Below are 24,659 nucleotides of genomic sequence, written 5' to 3' on the forward strand. Positions count from 1 at the left end.
GGAGAGATAGTTAAAAGTTTTGCTATTACACTTAGCCGTCCTTTATACAGTACTGCAACGCTTGGGTAAGTCTTGAAAAGTTGGAAAGTGACGCAAAGTATTCTTGAATGGGATACTTTCTTCATACTTTCATCGTAACTACCACACTATAACTAAGTGCAGATGTTAAATATTGTTAATGCATTTCGCCTGCACGTTTAAATGCTATTATCCCCTAGAGTGACATGCTTTCCGTTTTTAGAACATAATCCTCCTTTGGTGCTGAAAATTTCCATGTTAGATACAAGTATTCGACAGCCTTAAAAACTCTTTTCTTTTCATTTTCTTTATCTTCGACAATACACACATCACCATCTGGCCCCAAAGTAAGCGTAGCTTGTGTTATACTTACACAAGCTACACTTACTTTGCTTACGGTTTCCAAAAGTGGGTGACTGAAGAAGCTCCATAAGCAAGAATAGTTATATTATTCAAGCACACCTTAGTCGTTTTTTGAAATATGTTGAAAGGAGTTGCAACTCTATTTTAACTTAAGGTTCTTAGTAGCATAAAGCTCTGCAGTACTATCACTGTAGCAGTACGCTGCGTTCCGTACTTTACGCCACCGGTGAATATAATTATATTATTCAGAGTTAAGCAATAAATAATCAGAAATGACGGCCGACTGGCGCAGTGGGCAGCGACCCTGCTTTCTGAGTCCGAGGCCGTGGGTTCGATTTCCACAACTGGAAAATGCTTGTGTAATGATCATGAATGTTTTTCAGTGTCTGGGTGTTTATCTGAATATTATAAGTATGGAAGTGTATTTTATTCGTAAAAATATTCATCAGCTATCTTACCGTACCCATAACACAAGCTACGCTTACTTGAGGTTAAATGGCGATGTGTGTATAGTAGTTGTAGTATATTTATTATCACACGTGAGTAACAATAACGAGAACCGATGGCTTAACGTGATCTCCATGGGACGGTAGTGAATAACCCAAATTTCCAATCCCCTAAATTCAGGTTGAGAATTCCTAAATATTTAACAACTTTTGCCCAACCCTGGAATAGTTGCCAGTGATGTGCACATCGCTCCTCGATAAACTCCAAGTAGAGTTAGTAATTCTAGATTATCTGAGCACAACATCACAAAATACTAAGAAGATTTAACTAATAATACGGGTGTACAGCGTAATTGTATAAGTTTTAACAACGTCGCGTTGTCTCTAAGGCTTTGTGCAAGTTACCACCTGTTTGCAGTCTAACAAGTCGTCTTTGGTACCTAAGTTCTTTAACACGAAATTTTCTTTTTTTTTAGGGTTCTGTATCCGAAGGGACACGACTAAATTTCTAAGCCTTGTATACTTCTCTCCATCCATCCGTCTGTCTGCTAGCGGACTGTATATACGGGCGGATGTAAAATATGTATTTCTTTTGCTGCTTTAAACCTACTAATACGTGTGACGATGAATGTATGTATGTTTGATAATCTTTCACCTAAAAAACCACTTAATAGATTTCGCTGAGATTTATAATAGAGGAATAATTTATATCCTGGATTAAAACATAGGCTACTTTTTACCCCGGGAAAATTCATGGTGCCTGCGAGTTTGAGAAAATAATAATTTCAAGTCGATGAGCTTATAGCTAATATGTGTTTGCCATAGCAAACTTCCTGGAAATTATATTTATATCTACTAGCCACGAAGTGTTCTCTCGGCTATGAAAAGCCTGTACACGTAAGTGCAATAAAAAATATATTGTACAGACTTATTCAACGCAAGTATCACCACGTGGCGCTCAAACTCAAATAATGAAATTAAAATGCCAACAAGACACTAGTACTCGAACTAAAACGGTTTTAATATTCTAGCCTTTAAATCCCGGAATATCTTTTGTTCAAACATGTCTGGTCTTTAAGTAGGTATGAATAAATGTTATCTCAACACGGCACGAAGCCTGAGGCCTGTCCTGAACTTTGGCCTATTAAGGCTGATGAAAATAGCCATAACGCTAAAACCCAAGTCGCTCTGCGTTCGGATCGTACTAAAAGCTCGATGCAACCTTCAAGTTACTTTATAAATGAAAAATTCTTCTACGAACGTCTACGTAAGTACTGCCATTCTAAAAATGTACAAATTTAATGAAACTTCGCAAAACATTTCAAAGCGTAACCTTGGGAAACACCCAAGCGAGATAGTAGAAAAGAGGACTGTGAGGACTAAGTGTAATTGCCGAAGTTTTAACGACGTCACCATCGACGTCGTAAACTTGAACTTGATGTATTCCGTTTCTTAGATGTAATAGAACGGTTTTAATGTGGTGTTATTATTTGAAACTTTTGTAGCATGCATAGGTGAGAAGCGGTGATAGCCTAGTGTCTTCAATTTTGGGGGGCAGAGTACAATTCCCAGAATGAACCTCTAGTGCGTAATGTGCGTTTAAAGCAATTAAAATAACACTTGTTTCAACGGTTAAGGAAAATATCGTTAGGAAATCTACATGCTTCAGAGTTCTCTAGAATTCTCAAGGGCGTGTAGAGTTCACCAATCAGCACTGGGCCGTCGTGGTGAACTAGCCTAAACACTTCTTACGTGAGGGGAGAGCCGTGCCTTGTAGGCCGGTACTGAGTTGATATTATGCTGATATTATTATTTAGTTAGTTGTCAACACCCCTTCTCGTCCCGCGGGTGGCGTACGAGGTGACTCAGAGAATATAACTGAGAAAGGGCAGTAGCGCTGTCTGTGCTACTACTACCTTCTACTGCGATCACCAACCCGTCTGCCCAGCGTGGTGAGAGAGGCCTTCAGTTGGGAGAGGCCTTTAGTCCAGCAAAGCTGTTATAGGCTATTAATGACTAAAGATTATTGGCTGATATATTTAAGAGGCTTTTTGCATGTACATACTACATCTTCAGGTTGATGATTATATCTAACAACTAGGCATTTTATTCAGCAAGTCAATTGGAAAAATTATATTTATTATTTTATTGTTACAGGTTTAACATCAGGTGTCAACGTTATAGAACATTTTCAAAGGCCTTCTATAAATTTAAGGTGCGTATATAACATTAATCTATTTAAATAATTTTATGAAGCTAAAGCGTTTTTTGGGCACAACCGGTTCGAATTGAATACTTTTTGTAAATAAAAATAAAAATATGAAAATGAAAAAATTTTGTTTAGGTACTATATTTTTATTGCCGCAATACATAGCAAGGCAAACAAATATTGCGTATAACGTGAATTCACGCCACTCGCAGATGCGTTCTTTGAGGGTCGTGATCATGACCTGCAAAGAACGCATTCTTTCAACGACTGAACTTTAATAAGTTATTATTTTAATATTACTGTATTGACAAAGAGTATTATAAACAAAATATATATATTTATTTTAAACCCAAGATAGAAAACAGGCGCACATAGACAAGCATAGATGTTTCCATGTCATGGTTAGTATTTTATATGAATTACTCGGGAGCGTTTTTAGCTTTGTTTGATGAAACTCGCTCTAAGATGGCCGCCGCCACAAATATTTACAAAACTCCCTCAATATGGGTATGAAATGAAAGGGCTTGACTAGTATAATACTATACGCTTTGACAAATTACAAATCCAAGATCACAAAATGACGAATCCCATTTTTTACACTACTGCACACAATGTGGCATCAAAGTAAAGATCTTTACTAGTAAACTAATGTACACTATATAAGAAGTCGGCAGGTTTTTAAATTTTAAATTTTTATATTTTTTTATCAGACGCATAATTAGTGTCTACTTTTCAGAGCCATATTCCATAGATAAAAATACAATAACAATTCAGTTTTACCACATTTAGTAAGTAAAGATAAATAAAGTGAAAATTCTAAATTTACTATTCATAAGAACGTAAAATGTATTATTTATTATTCATTAGAACGTACAATGTATTATTTATTATAAACTTTAAGAAATTTTACCGCTAAGAACGTAGACAAAGTTTGCAAACAGCTTAGCAACTTTGCCAAAGTGTTACCTACCTACTGTAACCGGTAACGTACTAATGTGTATAAATTACCTCACTCAGACGTCGCGATACGGTAGACGTTGTTAAATTACTCCTAAAGTTCGACGTTAACCCAAATAATTTAATCATGAACTAGTAATTTAAGTCGATTTAATTAAATCATTTAGATAACAAAGCCATGTCTTCAGTTGATCCTAGACTGCCGCTTTGCAGAACGATCAACACATTTTTCGCCTACTAAAAACACGAACATACACGGGGATAACGACTTTTACTCTTGGAACGACTTGCGTTTCTTAATGATGGGAAGTCATAGTATTATTTTTTGTATTTAATCATGTATGAATACTCATATCTTTATCGTAGACTGCAACAGGGCCAAAGCCAAAGTAGTGCAAAGCGCAAGAGGGCCAACGCATTCTTACCTTAAACTATGTAATTACCTATTGTCTCTTAATCTCTCAGATGACCATTGTTGCTAAGGAGTCATAATTTTATAAAATAGTTTAGAAATTACACCTAAATATTATCTGTAGTTACCTTACAGTTACGTAACAAACTATTGGCATCTATAAATGACCTTACTCAGACGTCACAATACCCTAGAATTGATAATTAAATAACGAGCAGTTGAAGTCAAGTTTAGGTCCATTTATTTTCATAATTCAGATACAGTATTATTTTAGATAAAAGATCTGAAGCAAGAAACAAAGCCTAGCTCCATTACCCCTTTAAAATGAGAATCTACTATGCTATATATATATTATATTGAGTGCAAAGACTTAATTGCTTTAACCGTGTGAAGGTCATCTCTTCAAATATCCAATTAATCTTTTTAAATCGTCCAAGCATCGGTTGCGTTCGACACTATCTGCTATCGTCCACATCACACAAATTATCTGCAGCAGTGCATGGTCAACTTTGAATATTATGATTATTTATTTCTTAATAAAAACACGACCCGGGGAGTGATGACATCTTACAGGTGGCCAATTTGTCTACCCAGGGCTATAAAAAAATTGGCGAACAATAAATAATCACATAAATATTATAATTAGGTATATAACATTAATTAGTAAAAACAACAATGATAATTAACAACTCTTAACTCAATAACAATAACTAAAAAAGAACATTCGTTAATTGTATCACATTTATTACCCACTCAATAATAACGTTTTAATTTTGGATTGAGCCAGAGCAGCGCAAAAGCCAGTGGGGCATACGTAGTCAATTTAGTTATTATAAATCGAGTGACAACCTGACAGTTTTAAGCATTTTTAGAAAGAAAAGTTTTAGTACTATCCTAAAAAAACACAGAATTAAGTTTATGGGTAACTTTCACTGGACTGGAGTCGCCATTATACCTCCCTTGATAAGATCACCAAATCACTCACACAAGCAACGAAAACTTTGTAAAGTACGTAGCAATTATACTCAGCCCAGGCATCGCTTACCATCAAGCAGTAAAATTACGAACTAATGTGTCTAAATTACCTCATCCGAACGCCGCATTCAGCAGCGTTGTGAAACAATCCTGAATTTCATCATTAACCCAAATACAGAGTCAACGCCCGGGAATTTCATACAATTTAACTGAATTACTATTACAAATCCCATTGCTAGTGTACAAGTTTGCTCAAAACTTAAGGGAATACGAGAGACTCCAAAGTTTTACCATACCCTCTGAATTCTAATGTTCCTGTTAAATACAAAGGATAAACTACTTTACGCTAAGGTTTTAAAGTTAAATTTAGCAAAATTAATCAACTTTTTGTTTGTTAAGGAAAAACAATGGGTACAACTGATTTCCTTCAGTTCAGATCGTAGTTCCACTAGTTAACGAGTCAGTTCGGTTTTAAAAGAATAACATTGGCGCCCATTGTTTGTACAATGGACGTGGAAATTGTGGAGCTATTGAAGTGTTTTCTTTTATTTACTTCCACCCTTTTAAAGGGTAAGCACGTTAAAGTTGATAACGATCGGAAAGTTAAACAAAATCGTCTGAAAAAACGGTTTCTTCCGATAAAGAAATATTTTGTTTTCACAAATAATTTTATCCGGTAAAACTAGGTAGCAATCTTTGCCCAACAATCAACAAATGTTTAACTTTCGTTTTCTCGTGATCCCATAGATTGCGACATAATTGCACTTTTTTTTATTTATTATTTTTTTTTATTACATACTTACGCTATAATCTATAAGTGTGTTTGATATGAGTAGCAGACATATTTTATATTCGGTACAACACCGCTCAAGATTTATCAACAAAGTTTTAGGCTCATATAAAGACTGAAATCACTAAGTTTAGAAATTGCTTTTACCTTAAGTTTTCGTTTAGAATTTAATTCAATCAATTGAAAACAATGCATCATGTGCCTCCGTGAGCACGTTTTGAACAAAATATTAAGCAGAATAAATTATTAGTTTCGTCATTTTAACAAGAAATATCAGTGAAGCCCCTTATAGGAAAGGAGACATAATCGTAACCAAACTAGTCCTAATCCATTCTAAACCCTTCGAGATACTCACTGCAGTCCCGGCACAAATTACTACAAATTAAACCTAAATGGCTTCCATCATGAAGATCCCTCCATCATGAAGATTAACATCGCTTCCATTGAATTCAATTGTTTAAAACCTTCTAGCATTAGAATAAATGAACTTTGTGTAATCCACTGGCCTAGATAGACAGTGTTTGAATCTATGCCACGGACTGTCTGAATTTTAGGTTATTGGAACCCGGAACAAAAGCATATAAAAGTTTAGGAGTCGGTGTTTGTTTTACATACAACGAGAGCTATGTTTGGAATTTTAACGGAAGTTCTTATCATTTCTCTCGTCGTTTCAACGCCGTTTCTAAACTTTTTGGATGATACTGAATGTACGTCTTTAGTATCAACTTATAAATAGAAAAGTTTGTACAAGATTCGTTAATATTAAATATTGATAATATAGTAAAATTTTATTTAGTTTTTGGAGAATATACTATGCTCATATTTATCACAAATTTATACTATCTTAAGTTTTATCAATTGTCTCATTCATCACCATCAGCTCGACGTCACGGGACACGGACCTCTTCTCTCAGAGGAGAGTAGGTTTTAGAGCATTGACCCCCGCATATACGCAGCTCTAATGCCCCATACCCCATACCCAACTCTGACACTATGATGAGTTAAAATACTTGCCACAAATTAGATTTACCAATAAAATAACTGTTTGTACGAGTATGATTAATTATTTAATAATTAATTAATTATTTTAATTATTTTACGTAGCAATAGAGCTACACATTAACATCAGTATTTAAATAAGCTTCAAAGAAAAGGTAATAATGCTACATTATATCCATGAATATCAGTACCAGTATCGTAAAAGTAGAATCAAGAACAAGTTAAGCTCCAGTACCGAGACCTTAGTTATAGCCTTCTCCACATGAAGTGGTGTAAAGAAAACAGCGGCAGCATGTACAGGACTTTGGAACGCAGTTAAATCCGTGAAACATGCTAAAACGTCAGCTAACGACACAGTTACAATAAGTTAAGTGAAATAAGGTCTCATCGCAATTATTATCTTGTACATGTAACTTGAAATATTAGCGCAATTTTATAATAGCAAATTGAAAGAATGCGCAGTTAATAAAATCACAAGGCCGATATATACATTCACGTGGCTTGTAAACCTTCTAATTTCATTACCTAATGTATTTATGATTAATATTACCAAATAACCTAACCTACTCTTTCCAATACTTATTAACCGACTTCAAAAAGGAGGAGGTTCTCAATTCGTCGGAATCTTTTTTTTTATGCATGTTACCCGATTACTCGTAGACACCTCAACCGATTTAAAAGAATATTTTTTTTGTTTTAAAAGGTATATTAGGGCATTTTATTTAATTTTATCGAAATCGTTCGAGCAATAACTGCTAATCAACAATAATGTTACCCAAAGTAGCAAATTTTGGCCTATAAAGTTCATTATTTGGCGTGCGTAAAGAAAACTATTGAGTATACATAAAAATATGTAGTAAATGATTAAAGTCCTCATTATTACCTACAAAAAAGTCCGCGGATATCTAACTATCCTATTTAGGTCAAAATTTAATTAGATCGCCCGCGCCGGTAGAAGTAAGTATTTTTTGCTTTTTAGTTCCAGGGTATTGAAGTCGGTGTTTTTAAATTTATTAAAACCACATTATTTTACTCAAGAGAGCCTCCATTACTTTTTTGCTACCTTTCATTTCAAGGCAAAGTGGTCTCGTGACACACGCTCTTAGAATGGTCAAGTGCGAACTGCGGTGTTGTTTGAATGACAGACAGCTGTGTTAAAGAGGTTTCTGTTTTAGAGTCAAGTTGTCAGGTAGCTTTAAAGTAAAGCAATATTTTTAAGTCAACCCTAACGATTCGATACGATAGTATTAGCTATTTTGGTATAAATCATCATTCGTCATCGCCATCATCGACCCATTACCGACCCTCTACAGGGCACGGGTCTCCAGCCACAATGAGAAGGTGTTAGAGCCGTAGTCCACCTCGCTGGCCCAGTGCGGATTGATGGACTACACATACTTTTGAAAACATTATGTAGAACTCACAGGCATGCAGGTTTCCTCACGATGTTTTTCCTTCACCTTCGAAGCAAATGATATATTTAATTACTTAAAACGCACATAACTGAGAAGACTTAGAGGTGCGTGCTGGGATTTGGACTCAGCCCCCCGAAAGTGAAGTCGAGCTCGTACCCAATGCACTATCACCGATTAATTAATGAAACATTTATTATATATATATAATATATAATATTTTAACAAATTTTTGGTTTACACTGTAAGGTTAGTACTTAGTGTGCTGTAAGTAGTTGGGTTGCCGATTGGTGTGCCGGTAATTGGATGATGTGACGAAATTAACAGATACTATTATTGGCTATGGAATAAATAACTAAACTCAGCGATTCAACTGCGAAAAGCAGCTGACTGTATCTTTCTCGTTCGGGTACAGTCGGCGGTCCCGAGTTAACCCGATGAAGCCTCAGAGCGTGACGGTTGAGCCTAACTTACTACCTACGGAAAATCTGCGTGCGGTGCGCTACATTTCTTCTTCTAATTTAACTAAAGAGCTCATGTCGGTGTAAGCTTTTCCAACCTTCTCCATCTTCTATACATCTTTATCACATAAATACGCTACAATAATACATTTGAATACCAAATTAATTTAAAAAATTAAAAGATAACTTTCAGTCGTCATTAATAGGATAACATATAAAAAGTTCTTATTAAAGTGGTTCTCAATCGAATGGTATGCACTACTGTGACATTACTGAGGTCAAGTGAGGAGATTACGTGTGTAGTATTATCATATAATTACGTTAAGTTACGTTATTAAAATTGAAAAGAAAAGTTCAGCTGGTTAAAAAAACATACGTGTACCGTAATGTACTCGTTATATTGCAACAGTTAAAACCATTTTCCGATAAACGCAGCCCATAGCCCAACGCCAGTTAGTGTCCAATCGGTCTAATGGTCCTCGCCGAGGGACGCTTTTTTTCACCGAGCAAATCGCAGAATCCTCTATTTTTTAAATCACCACATTCTCTTGAATGGCACATTGGAAAGGATTGTCATTTGACAAATTGGCTCGTATTATACTCAAATATTTGTATTAAAAACTGCCCCATTGCTTAGTGGTTAGTAGGTACAATAAATTCAAATTCAAATTATAAATATTCATGTAGGCCTTATTACAGGCACTTATGAAGCGTTCATATATTTTACATGTTACGCTAATGTTGGTGATGGTGATAACTGCATTCGTTAACTTAAAACTAAAGCTAGAATGGTTCCTAACGCACCCTGGTCTAAGAAGAGCCCACAATAAACTTAGCGAGGTTTTTTTTTTGTTATCGCCATCTTACAGTCTAGTTAATGTTGAGCTATGAAGTTAGAGCAATTCATACCCAAGCTTTTTTATCATTCATGTAATCCTTAATATTATAATAGGTTTCGATAGTCCCTGGTTTCGATTCCTCGATCGGGCCACGAATTGTTAGGTATGTTAAGTATTGCTGGAGCTAAATAATAATAATTACTAATAAAGCAAGTTAGCTATTAACTGACTTTTATACGGATAACATTGGTATCTTTATGATCCAGTACTCCAATGAGTTTGTGAGGACATCGCTAATTTCTCTATTGTTAGCGAAGTTGCATAAAAAAAAAATTAATTAGGTGAGATCAAATAAAGACTACGCCAGGAGTTTTTTAATCCTGCAGGAAATTCCAGAGATTAGCTTTCAATAAAAAAAACAACTGTTCGGCCTTATTATTAGAAACGATATAATTGGAAATATATTCGCAGGATGGATTTCACTCTTGAAAATATTTTATGATATTATATAATAAAAGCTATTAGTCTTGGTACAGGATAGATTGTGTTTCTAATTCCATAATATATATAAAATAATAGTTCAAAGAAAAAAATTTCATTGCCTTTCCAGACAGGTTTTATTTATTATGTTCATTTCATCTGCAATTCGTTTTTGTTTTGTATGTGTGAAGCTTGAAAGAAATAAATTTTAGATTTAAATTTGAAAGCAATATACATACATACATTATAGCTTTTTGATAAATCGTTTGTTTTTTATATTTTTCAAACACAACTAACTGCATCCCACTATAACTCTGAATAGCTAATGTACGTTCAAGTGTTCCATTCGCTATCTTTGATGATACTTATCATATTATTATGAATTTAAAACAAAAGTAGATGGTTCATAAGCACTTCGAATGAAAAATACACATACCTATTAAAATAAAATAAGTAATAATACATATATTATCAAATGAGTTAATGTAATTGAGTGAGTAACCTCCCTTCTTTTGGAAATCAATTAAAACGATTACCTGTATAAAAAAAAATGTTTATTTTTTTAACAATAACAAAAACAATACAAAAATTTTCTTACATTTCATTTAAATATGTTCAAGAAAGAGAAGTAAAAACTTATTAGAGGCCAGTAAGAATGTTGCGTAATGGGGAGCCCACACCGGTAAACGCGGAGGAGATCGGCCCCCAAACTAGGTGGACAGACGAAATCAAGTGAGTCGCTGGGAGCCGCTGGAAAAAAGTGGCGAAGGACCACCGATTTTGGAACTCCCTACAAAAGATCTATCTCTAGCAGTGGACGTCAATCGGTTGACGTGATGACGATGACGAGGCTTTTTGTGTTTGGTATAAAAATATATGTGTTTTTGTCTATGATATATCATAGACAAACGTTGGCAAAAAGTTGCCATAGAAATGCGTTTATGTTATGACTACTACCTACTCCTTCCTTATTTTACTACTTACTCCCTTTTAAGGGCTCTTTAAATACTTCAATATTAATTACCGAACTCCTGTAGCAGGAGGATATATTTTATAAGGTACATCAGATGGAGACGAATGAACATATAATTTGTAAAAATAAAAAATTGCTAGCATAATATAAAATGAAAAGACGTGTTAGACTGAATGTCTAGTATTTCGTGTGAAATATATTCACACATTTGCGTGTTAAATACACCTTTATCTTAACACAGTACGGTCTGCCCTACATCCAACCTTCGCAAATAAACGGGCGCCCCTGCATACTTCTCTAAGCTTGTCTCTTATTACTGCATTCTTTGTATTCTGGACATAAGTTCCGTCTTTGTTTTCTTTTGTAGGTGTTTCTTTTGTATACTTTTCCAATTTTAGAGTTGTGCTTATCCTACATACAAGCGCTCTTTCTATTTTATTTGGCACAGCCAACTTCACCTTGACAATTGATTCGAAATTACTGTGTATTTTTTTTTACAAACTGGCTTTGTTTATTGTCTTTCCAGTTCAAAATTTATCCATTTGATATTTTTAATATTATATATTCGGACTGTTTGCTGACTACTTTTGGTACAACCACTGCACGGTTCTTCGTTAAAGTTGGAATATTACAGGATACCATAATATATTCTGATTATCGAGTAAGATGGTTGCTATAGGAACTTCCCAACTGTATATTATCAGCATAACACCATTTTTGGGCTCTTTTAAAAGGGTAGGTAAGTCTAGGGTGTAATTGGTATAATCTCATATAATCTCAATAATAGATGGGTATAGAAGCTCGACAACCAATCAAAGACTCAACAAGAAGTATAGGCGGTTATGACGATGGATTTGTACTCATTTGATAGTGCCTAGCGTCTAGCGATGCAGCTATAAGGCGACGGAGTTTTTATTGGGAACTCCTTTACTCAATTAGATACATAGAGAAATAAATAAATTTAGTTTTTTTTTTATATTTCAGTCGTAATGATTTGTTTAAGTCAACAGAAGGGCGAAGAAGATATATAGGCTAGACCATTTAGTTCCCAGAATTAACTAAATTTAATTTATTATAGACTCTCGGCGAGTTTACTACTCAGTTTTATAAATTCTGTAAAATCTAGAAAGACTTTTTCATGTAGAGTTCTATTTTCGTATTTAAAGGGCTATCCGTTTGATAACTTATGGAACGATGTTCAAAGCGCTTGTTTACTCGAAAGAAATAAACCGTGCGAGTCAGTGAATTTCCCGTTCTCGTATCGAGTATCAGCAGAATTAGCAACATTATAATTTATTATGGTACAAAATGATATCTATAATAATCTATACTATAAACATTATTCCTACTTAATATTTCAAATGCAAAAGTTGACTTATCTCGTTTTCACGCAGCATTAATAGTAAAAATAGCTTACTTCACGGTGTTATAGGCCTACCTTTTTGTATTCCACTACAAGTTAAGCCCTTGACTGCAATTTCACATGGTGGTAAGGGATGATGTAGTCTAAGATGGCAGCGGGCTAGTCTGTTTGAGGAGACTAACTTATAATTTCGAAAAACCTACATAAGATATAAATGCGACAGGACACACCAAAACACTCATTTATTAGTTTGTCCTATCATCAACGCTCAAAGTCAAAGTCAAAAAAATCTTTCAAAATTCAAAATTCATTTATTTCAAGTAGGCCTAATTAATAAGCACTTTTGAGACGTCAAGTCAGTCTGTTTGTAGTGACTCTACCACCGGTTTGGAAGGCAGATTCCACTGAGAAGAGCCGGCAACAAACTCAGCAGATTGCTCTTTTCCAACATAATTTTAAAGTTTAACAATCTTTAGAATTTTTCTATTTTGTGAGAGATTACAGCGGAGTGGCCTGCTTCCAAGCAGCCTTGTCGTTAAGGAATTCATCAATCGTGTAGTAACCACGATTTGTTAAATGTGTTTTAATATATTGTGTAAACTTAGGTAAAGGTAGATCTAATATTACCTTCGGTATCATCTTATAAAAGCATATACCCATCCCCACAAAGGATTTCTGTACTTTTCTCAGACGATATGCAGATATCACTAATTTATGTCCGTTTCTAGTTAGTCGACTGTTTATATCGACTTTTTGTTTGTAATTACTTATGTTTTGTTTAATAAAGATAATATTATTATAAATATATTGCGAGGCTACTGTAAGTATACCTATATCTTTAAATTTAGTTCGAAGGGATTCGCGTGATCTAAGTTTATATATCGATCGCACAGCTCTTTTCTGTAGTATAAATATAGTTTCTATATCAGCAGCAACCAAAAAGTGCAAAGCATCAAAGCATCATAAGTGCCACCAAAATAAGGATTTGTGGTACTTTTGGTGGCACTTTTGATGCGTATATTAGGTACATGAGAAGTATAAAGTAGTGAGAAGATGGCGATAACCATATTCGTAAAGTAGCATTTATAACATAAATTAAGTAGTACGGCGTTAATTTTGTCTACGCTGAAGGCTTTGTTGTCAAGTTATTCATCACTAACAACCCATTGGCAGCGCACTACAGGACATGTGGTCACCTCCCAGAATGAGAAGGGTTCAATCCGCAGTTCACTAAGCTGGCCAAGTGCGGATTGGTGGACTTCTTCTATGAAATGGTGAATGAATGGTGAATATCTTCGTCTTTGAAAACATAATGGAGAACTCTTAGACATGCAGGTTTCCTCACGATTTTTTCCTTCACTGTTCAAGCAAGTTAAATTTAATTGGATAAAACGCACGCAAAAGTCAGAGGTTATCGTCACTCTACCTTATACATGATCGACTCTTCTACTTTAAGTGCGTGGTTGCCACTCCAGTAGCTTTTAGTTCCAGCATACTGCAAAAAATTAACGATACCAATTCGTATAAAGTTTTTATTGTCTCGACTGTATCACAGACAACAGGATCGATCCTTCATTAATTAAAAACCATATTTTCATACAATAAAAAGACGCCATTACAAAAGCATGATTAATACCTTCCTCATTAATTATACTCATGATATCAATCAAAAGATCAGATTCCTTTAATTAAAAATAATTGCTCCCATCGGAATTATATTATTTTTTGTTCCAGATCAATATCCAATTACGGGAAAGATGACACTTATAGAGAATTCACCAAATGGAATTATTATAATAAACGTAAGTGATAGCTGTAACTTGAGTATCATTTGGATTGATTCAAATAGAATATCAAATATCACACGTTATAATATTTTTCTTTTGTTCAGCGCTAGTGATATTACCATCATTTCGGAATGAATAAAAACTTTTGTTATTATTAAGTATTCTATGGCATCAGTGAGACGTGCTTAACACATAAGTCTGTTACTATTGATTTGGTTTTTTTTTTAGCTAACCTTTTGTTAGCTCGTGCCAATCGAAAAAGCTCGAATAAACCGAGTTTATTCGAGCTTGGTTTTCGCTCAGAACATTTTTTGATATTTGGTAATCAATGCTCGGGAGCATTTTCCTCATATATTCATCTATAAATCTTTTTTGAATTTCATCGTCCTGCTGTAATTAGTCATCCGTGCATTTTTATAGCGCACCTAATGTATATATACCTTTTACAGAACATTTTAATGAGTCTATATTACAACATCAAAAGAAAACACCTTGATATTAAGTACGAGAATCAAATTTAATTATCCTAATTACAGATTTACATAAAAACCTAAGGAGGTACAAAAGAACTGTGCCAATGATGATTGCTCAACATTTCAGCGAAACTACAATTACACCTGGTGTTGATGTAAGCCTTAACGTACTACTTTATTATAAAATTTTAATACTTCCTTCAATATAGATAGGTATTGGCTCGCGTATATTTTAATTCTTATAAATTAAAACATATGAATGAAGTGATGATCGAAATTAGTAATCCCAAAATAGATTACTTTCATTTATCACATTTACAGCTTAACAGGTTGTTCAGTTACCCTTTACCGATATGCATAAAATATGATAGCAATAAAACCCCACCTAAATAATTAAAAAAAACACCCCATACGACCTTGAAAGCATTCAGGCAAAATTACATAAATCACAAGATAACATTTCGATGCCAACCCTGACTTAATTGCCTTTCTAAATTCACGCAATATTGTATTTTATCACCCTTGTAATATGGCATAAATTCATGAATTTAAAATGTAATTATTGCCAAGAGAAATTAGTCGATGGTGCGTGTAAATTTGAACTTTAAATATATTGTTATAACGTGTGAAATTGTCTATAGGTAAACCTCCAGTGTGTAGTCAATGGTCCTCATCCAGCCAGATTTGTTTGGGAAAGGGACGGCGTTGTTATCTCTGCCAATACAGATTCGAGGTATGTTTAGGAAAATTCGACTACTATGTATTTTATAAATATCACTTGATCGTATGACAGTGTTAAAAAATTACAGAAATCTAATCAAAGAAATAACTGATTAAATCAAATGCTCAAATTAATCATCATCACGTCAACCGATCGATGACCACTGCTGGAAATAGGTATTTTTTAAGTGTTCAAAATACACTATCCGGGGCCGCTTTTTTCCAGCGGCTCCAAGCGACTCCCTTGATATCGTTTGACCAGCACATTGGGGGTCGACGTACGCTAAGACTCAATAACGACAAACTAAAAGTTACGTCTAAGAGCCTAAGAGAACGTTTCCTGACTTTCCGAGTTTATAAGTCAAATTTTATAAATTCAGTAATGGAAAATTAATAACGCTGACGATGATTATAAAATTGACTATTGAAAATCAATCAGTATTCTCCCATAAGCCAGCAAAGCATTTTTTTAATTCTAAATATAACTGAAGATGTACACAATTTAAAGAAATTAGAACTTAGTATGATCATAAATATTTTAGGTATTCAGTAGGTCAAACCATGACAACAGATGGAGGTGTGACCACCCAACTTAACATTTCACATGTGAGGGTTGATGATGGAGGTCGATTTGCATGTTTGGCCCAACAAGGAGATGCTGTCATATCACATGAAGATAGAGTAAATGTTTATGGTAAGAATCTATCGTTAGACGGTAACTTAAGCAGTGGTGTTAAAGTCTAAAATGATCCTACCTAAATAGAAAAGAGAGAAGGAAAGAAAAGGAAAAGACATGTCAAATTAACTCTCATTGGGAAAAGTTTTAGTTTGAACACGACTGTTATTGATAAAGATAATTCCACATAGAAACAGTCCCATTCGGTATTTGTTTCTCTGTATATTGAAAAAATTAAAAAATATCTAATTACAATATTTCATTTAAACTGCGTCTGTTCTCTACAGTCATGCGTGTTACAACCTATATGACTCCAATATAACAAGAATTCTGCTTCGTAGTTATTTAAGGGATGGAATTTTATAAATATTTCATAATTCATAACTTTGAATGAAAAAGTGAAAAAAATCTTGTTTATACAGTATACCGAGATAACGAGTGAATGTAAGTGATATTAACAAATAATTTCACCTACAATATTATTCACGGTGAATAAAGAAACCTTATCAAGTTATCAGTACAACCATTATGTTCATTATAGTTATAACGTTTGTTGATTAGTGAACGTGCTTCTACTAATTATATTTTTCGCTTCATCATCATAACGCCCAATTACCGACACACGGCCGCATGCGACGGACGCCACGCAGGGCATGGGCCTCCTCCCACAATAAGAAGGGGAAATGGCCGTAGTCCACCACGCTGGCCTAGTGCGGATTGGTGGACTATTATTATTTTTCGCTTAATTTCCAGTATTTTTGGGGAAAATTTAATTATTATGAGGGACATAATTTCATACCTATAAAGTTACGTTATTTTATGTTTGATGTTTGACGTCCACCGACTTTTAAAAGTCATTATAAAATTGAGAGTTCTGTGAATTTGTTATAATTTTGTATTATATAATGTAATTAAAAAAAACTTTTATACCCGAACAGGTCCCCCCTATATCCGGACATTGCCACCCTTCAAAGTTCAGAGCGGTCAAAGTGTCACTCTCCGGTGCCCCTACTACGGCTATCCGATAAGGTAAAATAAAAATAAATATTATTTTATACCCTCACTGAGGTGTTATTATCCTTTTGGGTATGTAACAAACGTTTAACACAATTTTAAACAATAACTAATTTAAATAGAAGCAACCATATAAAATTACCTTTGGAAATAATATATTTTTGCTAAAATATCTTCTCAATAACCTATTTCTTAACATAATTAATTGCAGAGAAATAACATGGGAATACAAAGGAAAGGAAATCAATTCAGATTCAATACAAACTAACCGATATAAGAGACTAATAAATAACACTGCCCTTAGCATAGAAATATTTGGTAGAAAACCTAAGTTAAGAGGTAAAAGAGATATAGCGACAATTACGAACGATGGAGTATTAAATGTAAATAAAGTTAGTAAAAACGAAAACGGCGCTACTTTTGCGTGTATAGTGAGAAGTCCATCTGGTGAAATGGCGAAAAGGTCATTTGAGTTACAAGTAGTAGAGGCTCCACAGTTAGAGGAGATACTTTTAGCGTCAGATCTTCAAGAGGGCCAAATAGTACAAATTCACTGTAATTTGAAGAGCGGTGATTCGCCAGTTTATTACTCATGGTTGAAGGATGGAAAAAAAATACCCTCTAATCTTAAGGTATGTTTTTATATACAATAAAAAATAATAGGCAACTGACTGATCTTGTTCATCTCATATAGTGTTGTGGCAAATAGACAAATAAATTAGCAAAAAGCCTCAGAAAAACCGTCCCATCCAAACTTTATCATCTTGACATTGCAAGAATTTAAGCTATTATGAAAATTATCACAAAAAAAATTATAGTATATAGTGGAATTCCCCAAAGTAACAGCTGCTTCTAGCCAAGAAGCAGTCGATTTGAGCATTTGAAACGCACGACTTCAGGTGCATTTTTATTATAAAACGACGCAACATACACAAAATTTGTACAAAAAATTTTACAAAAAATTTTGTTGCTACGTGCGTCCAATTTTATATCATAAATGCAATATATGCTTCCGTCAACATTTACAGTATTCAGTCTTTCAGCCTTGCAGTTATGGCAAATGCAAATAGTTTACAAAATCTTGTACACAGCACATAGAGGCGAAATATTCCGTAACGGAACTAACTATTTAGGTATTAAAGCCCGGAATGTCTTTGTGTCGTACATTTCAGATCGTAGAGCGGAGCTTGGAAGTATTTAGCGTACTTATTATCAAGAATGTGTCTTTAGAACATTGTGGCACATACACGTGCGTTGCGGCGAACCACGTTGCTAAAGTAAACAGGACTGTAAACTTGTATATCAAAGGTACTATTAAGCATTCATAACAACGTCCACACTATTTACCATTAATTTTTATTATTATAGATTTTAAAATTATGTAATTTATCTAATTCCTGTTAAAATCGAACAAATATTACATACAGACGATGCTTTATGCAACATATCTCGTACTTAATATGAAACTATTGAATTTGAATCCATTCTACTAGCCTCATTGAAATTATATAAAAACAAAAACAAGTAATAAAACTAAAATTTACTTTTAAACGTTATTCTATATAATAACTGCAACATATCAAATGTTTCTGAACAAGAATAAATAATAAAATCTCATTCCACTGTAAAAGAGTTGAAAACATAAATGATATAACGTCTGTGAAATGAATACAAAAAGTAAAACCAATTCCATTTTCCAAGAAGAATTGAGGTAGGATGATATAAATCTTTAGCTAGGTAATATTTGGTGCTATAACTTAGCTACGATTTCTAGCTATTTATAGTAAATGAGAACATTTATAATTATATGGTGAATAAAAATAGAATAAGTTTTTATATTTTAGTGGCACCTAAGTGGAATGAAGAACCGCAAAATACATCATTATTATTGGGAAGAAATGGTCACGTTTCTTGCAGTGCGAATGGGTACCCACAACCACAAACCCACTGGTTGAAAAAAGATGGTAAGACTTGACAACCATAATGCTACTCAAAATGTATGCTTTTCATTACGAAATTATTTTATTTATAGTGAACAAGAAGTTTGGAAAAAGAAATATATTACTATAATATCAACTATATTTTATCAAATCGGGATGTAAATTTATATTGCAGTAATCAAGTTGGGCTTATAAACGTTCGAATCCCCTGCAATTACCTAAATGATAATGAATTCGGCGGATGTTGGCAACGTTTCAATTAGGCTGTGTCAGCGGTATAATGCAAGGATAGGAATATGCGGTATAATATTACACTAGAATTCAACTGGCTTGATACTTGTGTGATGGATGATCGTGTTAACATGAAACACTGCCTTTACTCTGATAATAATATCATTTGAAGTTTTGGAATATCACCAACCTTTACTGCAAAACATTACGGACTTTATTTGTTATCATGTAAAACATTTTGATACGAGTATCTGTGTTGCAGAATTTGTCATTTAGACCGATTTTTTTTTTAAATGTTGTAATGCAATCATGCTTAGAGTGTTAGTTCGTATTACTTCTGCAAATATAGCTAAAGAAACATACAGTACAGTACTTCTTAATAAATATGTAGATCAGGAGTTCAGATTATTTCATGATAGGTATATCTTTAAGATTAATGAATTTGTTTAAATTTCATAATTAGCATGGTAATTTACGTGATTGGTTATAAACGTAAACTACACTTCATTATCATAACCTTCTTACATTAATATTATTTGAGTTTTATGTTTCTTCAAACTTGCAATCAGTTTAAGAGTCTCTTTAACCATTTCTGCACGACATATATTTTATTATGGTGCTTTATAGCGTAAACTACTCTTAAAACTTGTGTTCGAGGTAACCAACTCAATAGTATTGAAATTCATTTTAGTAGTATCTGAAACTTGGCGACCAGTTTTGGAAGTGGCAGGTGGTGGAGTTCTTAGCCTGTCTAATGGATCTTTAATATTTGATTCTGTGGCGTTGTCTGATGCTGGTCTTTATACGTGCCATGTTGAAAATGGCGTTGGAGAAGCTCTCAGTAAAACTGTTTGGATTTCTGTAAACAGTAAGTATATCCCGAACTTTGATATGGTATTAAATTAAATATCTATAATAAATTTCAGATGATAACTTACTTTCAAAAATTAGTACAAATTCAGATGCCAATTAAACTTACTAATCCCGTTTTCCTTTTATTAGAACCAGTTACATTCGATATAGTAGCGAGAAATTTAACAGCGAAATTAGGACAACATGTTACAATAGAATGCCAGGCCAAAGGAGATGATCCAATACGAATAATGTGGACGAGAAACGGAAAACCAATTAATCCTTTGACTCAGAGGTATTAGATTATTTTTAATTGGTGTTTTGTTTCATTCTGGTGTAATTTGTTGATGGCGTATTTTGGTAGCAAAATAAGATTATTGAAATATTCTTACTTAAATATTTAAATTCTTTTAGGGTTAAGATTTCTGAAGCTAAAACATCCGATGGCATGAACAGCATATTGGAATTGTTGCAAACAGAGACAACTGACGGTGCCCTTTATCAGTGCAAAGCTGGAAATCCATTTGGTGTTGATATTTACACTGTCCATTTGACTATATTAGGTACGAAAAAATACCTTTGACTAAAAGATAGTTTTTATTTATTTTAAATTAACAAAAATATCATTGTGAAAGAATATGATGGTGGTATATGCTATGGAATATGCTATGGCAAGAGTAATAGTCACGAGTATACATGCATACTCCTGTTACAAAAATGTTTCTGTTCTGATATTGCATCGCATCTCTGTCACCCAAATACTTCTGCTAAAACTACATCTTATATTTTAGATACGAGTACAACTCCATTGAATCATTTATTTATTTATTTTATTTATTTATTTATTCCCATCTTACATTTTTGTCATTACAGGAAAAAGTTATCCTAATACGACAATGCAGAATGAATATTACCTATTATTCACTGAGCTTACAAATAGTAACATATTAAATCAATGCTAACATTACTCAAATTTCATTGTTTTCTAATCTTAGAGCCTCCAACACCTCCGTCGGATTTATCAGTAGACTCAATAAAGAGTCGATCAGTCAAGCTGTCTTGGCGTGATATGGCGAGATCATTAGCACAATACTATAGTGTACAAATCACCAACAGTCAAAGATTGACTTGGAGCACTGCAAAAACTATTAACATAACTAGGTTTGTATACACTAGCAATGCACGTTACTTTCCAGTTTCAGAATTGTTAGTTTAAAATTTAATACTTATTAAATTAATTGAGATAATCATTCTAGTCTCTTGATTAAGTTATCTTGTCCGAGAAATGTCTCGGATTTAAATTTCAAAATATTTTTCATTAATTGCTTAAAAATCTTTATAAAGATTGGACGAGATTCGTCATAGTGTCGAAATGGAAGATCTTCAGCCAGCAACGAGCTATAGTGCTAGAGTAGCCGGAGGTAATCAGGCGGACCTAAGTATTTATTCTACGCCAGTACGATTTACGACGACCGAAGAGGGTAAGGGTTCTTTTATCGAGAATAATAGTTAATATCAAAAATCTAAAGAACTATAGATTTTTCATTACAACATACGTATATATGTTTTGATAATTTTAAGATTTTCAATTCGTCTTTTTTACTATAAATGCTTTTGTTACTTAAGTTGCTGCATAGTTATTAAGGTATTATCAAAATTTTTATTTTTAAACGGGTGCTTAATAAAACCGAACTGGTGCAGCGTGGTACATGAGAAAGCCGCGTCGCCAAGTAGTGGAACTTAAATGGGCTGATAATAATGAAACACTTTTTATTTTTATTTTTTAATAAACTTAAAGCAAGAGGAAGTAGAACACTTGCCTTAAGTATCAACAATAGCAAGAAAAATTATTATGGACTTGCTAAAAGCTCATTTTATCTTGAAGGTCCCGTATTATCTGCAGAGTTTTTCTTTTTAAAAAAACAAAACGTACCATTTTAAAGCATATGCTATCATTCTGTAGCACCGTCATCGCCACCGTTAGGAGTGCAGTTGGAGCAGACAGATTCACCAGGGGAATTAAGGGCAAGATGGCTGCCTCCATCCGCTGATGCTCATAATGGACTAATTCTTGGTTATAGGTTAAGAGCTGTCCCACAACTAAGTGGAATTATGGGTTTGTAAAATTTTTCATAAAAAATATTTAATGAGATCAACTTTGCTTACAGTTTTCAATATTCCGTATAATTTATAATCACAAAATCGTTATTCTTTTTGGATTTTTTTTGTCATTTTGTAACCATTTCATTGTTATAAAAATAAAGGACTAATGATTTATCTTTTCAGAAAGTCAAGAAACAAGTGACAAGATCATCAAAACATCATCTCTATATTCCAAACAAGAAACTGTCATTAGTGGTCTTTTGAAAGGTGTACGGTTAGTAGCATTCGATAACATTTGGATTATTAACAAACGTTTTAGTTAGTAAATATTTGACTGTAACAAGAAGGGATGTTTTAGGTTATTTGAATTTCTTAAACTTATTTGGTCTTAATCTGGTATATGGTATTAGAGTAAGTATTATAACTGAAACATTTTCCACAAATGAAAAACGTTTGCTTATGCTTACGCAAAATGTAATCGATCAAAGCCTTGTACTTACTTGAAAATAAATTTTAGAAAGAATGTAAAGTCTCAGAACTTTTAATTGAATATCCCTCAGGTATTCAGTTTCAATCGCCGCTTTCAACGGGGCCGGAAACGGACCCTTCTCGATTCCACTCTTCCAAGATACTCGGGAAGGAGGTACTTTTAAAATATTAATTATTGACAGACACGTTATTTTATAAAGATATTTCATCAAACCTAAATTTTGTTTTTATTGCTTTCGATTTAATATCATTAGTTTATTTAACTTATTAAGCACGCAGTTTTTTATTATATTTCATAATTTCTTGACACAGTTTTGCACTTTCGGTAAATCAATGTTTGTTGAAGTGAAATTATTTTGCTCCTTTCTTTGCTGTAGTTTTATGATTTCACGCCTGATTGTACACGTTATTTCAAAAACATTTGCTACTGAAAATCTGTAAAATGACTTTCATTACTCTTTCCTTAAAATATTCCGTCGTAATTCTGAATTAGGTACGTCTTTACTAACTTTATTTCACATCGTCCCCGCTTATTTGGTTGTTTTCAAGATGGCTTTTTCGCTTTCCTAATTTAAATGTAGCTTTGCGCTACTTTATAAATGCAATTTTGTTCTGAACTCTTATTTGAATTTAGGTTTATTGTTTTAATTTATCAACGTAGACATTATGAATGTGTTGTACTATTAATTAGGAATTTCCATCATTAGAGTAGACATAATGTTCTTATATTAAGATGTACAGTTTGTAACACTAAACAAGAATGTTTCTTTTGTTTCTTTTTTACAAATAGTTCTTAGATTACTCGCGTTTAGATTAAACAATATTCTTACCAACAAAATTCTGATTACGACTTCTTTTGCACTTAAGATGAATTAACATTTAGGCTGTCGATTTATTATTACATATTTATTGCTTCATTAATAGCACCAGAAGAAGGACCTTCTTCAGTAGAATGTGGAGGAGTAACATCAACAGCTCTCCGTGTGAGCTGGCAACCTATACCACCTTACAAGCAAGCCGGATCTCTTATAGGATATTCAGTACTTTACGCAGCTCAAGGTAAATAGCTACGATTCCATTCCTGATTTAGCTGCTCGATACAATATTAATTTCTCCAGTAATTTCCAACTTTCCTAAACCAGTAAAGTTCGTAGTAATACTTTTCATTGGTTACAAGTATATTTATAATTATTGTGGTTGTCAAATAAAATGGTGGAAAATATTTTATTAATTTAATAAAAATGACTTACCAAAAGTAAAGCCCAATAATGGTTGAAAGTTAAAAGCGATGCTGGAATACAAAACTTATTAAAGAGACCATTATCGCTTAAAGTTTAACAATAGTTATCTACGAAAAGAGCTTTTAGCCGCCCACTCTATATTATCTGCAAAAGTTCTGAATTCCTGTTGGCAGAAATAAGCACGGCGATAGTATTTGAATACTTTTCCAATTACGAAATTAAATAAAACTCGAATCTAAGCGTAACTTATGTTATGGGTACTAAGATTAATTGAGGAATATTTTAATTAATAATATAAATAAATATTTATAGTAAACAGATAAATACCCAAACACTGAAAACATTCATGTTCATCACAAATATTTTACAGTCGTGGTAATCGAACCAAAAGCCTTGGACTAAGAAAGCAGGGTCGCTGCCCACCGCGCCAATCGGC

The 24,659-nt window shown here is 33.6% G+C and overlaps 1 protein-coding gene across 1 annotated transcript in view; it reads left to right on the forward strand.

The window, feature by feature from the left end:
• Nucleotides 1-15,045: 15,045 nt before the first annotated feature.
• Nucleotides 15,046-24,659, forward strand: part of LOC120625155 (Down syndrome cell adhesion molecule-like protein Dscam2) — a 46,325-nt gene continuing 36,711 nt past the window's right edge. Inside the window, exons 1-16 of the mRNA XM_039892126.1 lie at nucleotides 15,046-15,112; nucleotides 15,599-15,690; nucleotides 16,220-16,371; nucleotides 17,292-17,382; nucleotides 17,579-17,999; nucleotides 18,540-18,675; nucleotides 19,212-19,331; nucleotides 20,233-20,406; nucleotides 20,541-20,685; nucleotides 20,805-20,953; nucleotides 21,386-21,551; nucleotides 21,735-21,871; nucleotides 22,354-22,506; nucleotides 22,677-22,767; nucleotides 23,054-23,136; nucleotides 23,907-24,041. Of these exons, the coding sequence (XP_039748060.1) occupies nucleotides 15,062-15,112; nucleotides 15,599-15,690; nucleotides 16,220-16,371; nucleotides 17,292-17,382; nucleotides 17,579-17,999; nucleotides 18,540-18,675; nucleotides 19,212-19,331; nucleotides 20,233-20,406; nucleotides 20,541-20,685; nucleotides 20,805-20,953; nucleotides 21,386-21,551; nucleotides 21,735-21,871; nucleotides 22,354-22,506; nucleotides 22,677-22,767; nucleotides 23,054-23,136; nucleotides 23,907-24,041 (2,296 nt within the window). The 5' untranslated portion in view covers nucleotides 15,046-15,061. The remainder of the gene's footprint in view (nucleotides 15,113-15,598; nucleotides 15,691-16,219; nucleotides 16,372-17,291; nucleotides 17,383-17,578; nucleotides 18,000-18,539; nucleotides 18,676-19,211; nucleotides 19,332-20,232; nucleotides 20,407-20,540; nucleotides 20,686-20,804; nucleotides 20,954-21,385; nucleotides 21,552-21,734; nucleotides 21,872-22,353; nucleotides 22,507-22,676; nucleotides 22,768-23,053; nucleotides 23,137-23,906; nucleotides 24,042-24,659) is intronic.

Source organism: Pararge aegeria, chromosome 1 (assembly GCF_905163445.1).
Source record: "Pararge aegeria chromosome 1, ilParAegt1.1, whole genome shotgun sequence".
Classification (NCBI taxonomy): Eukaryota; Metazoa; Arthropoda; class Insecta; order Lepidoptera; family Nymphalidae; genus Pararge; species Pararge aegeria.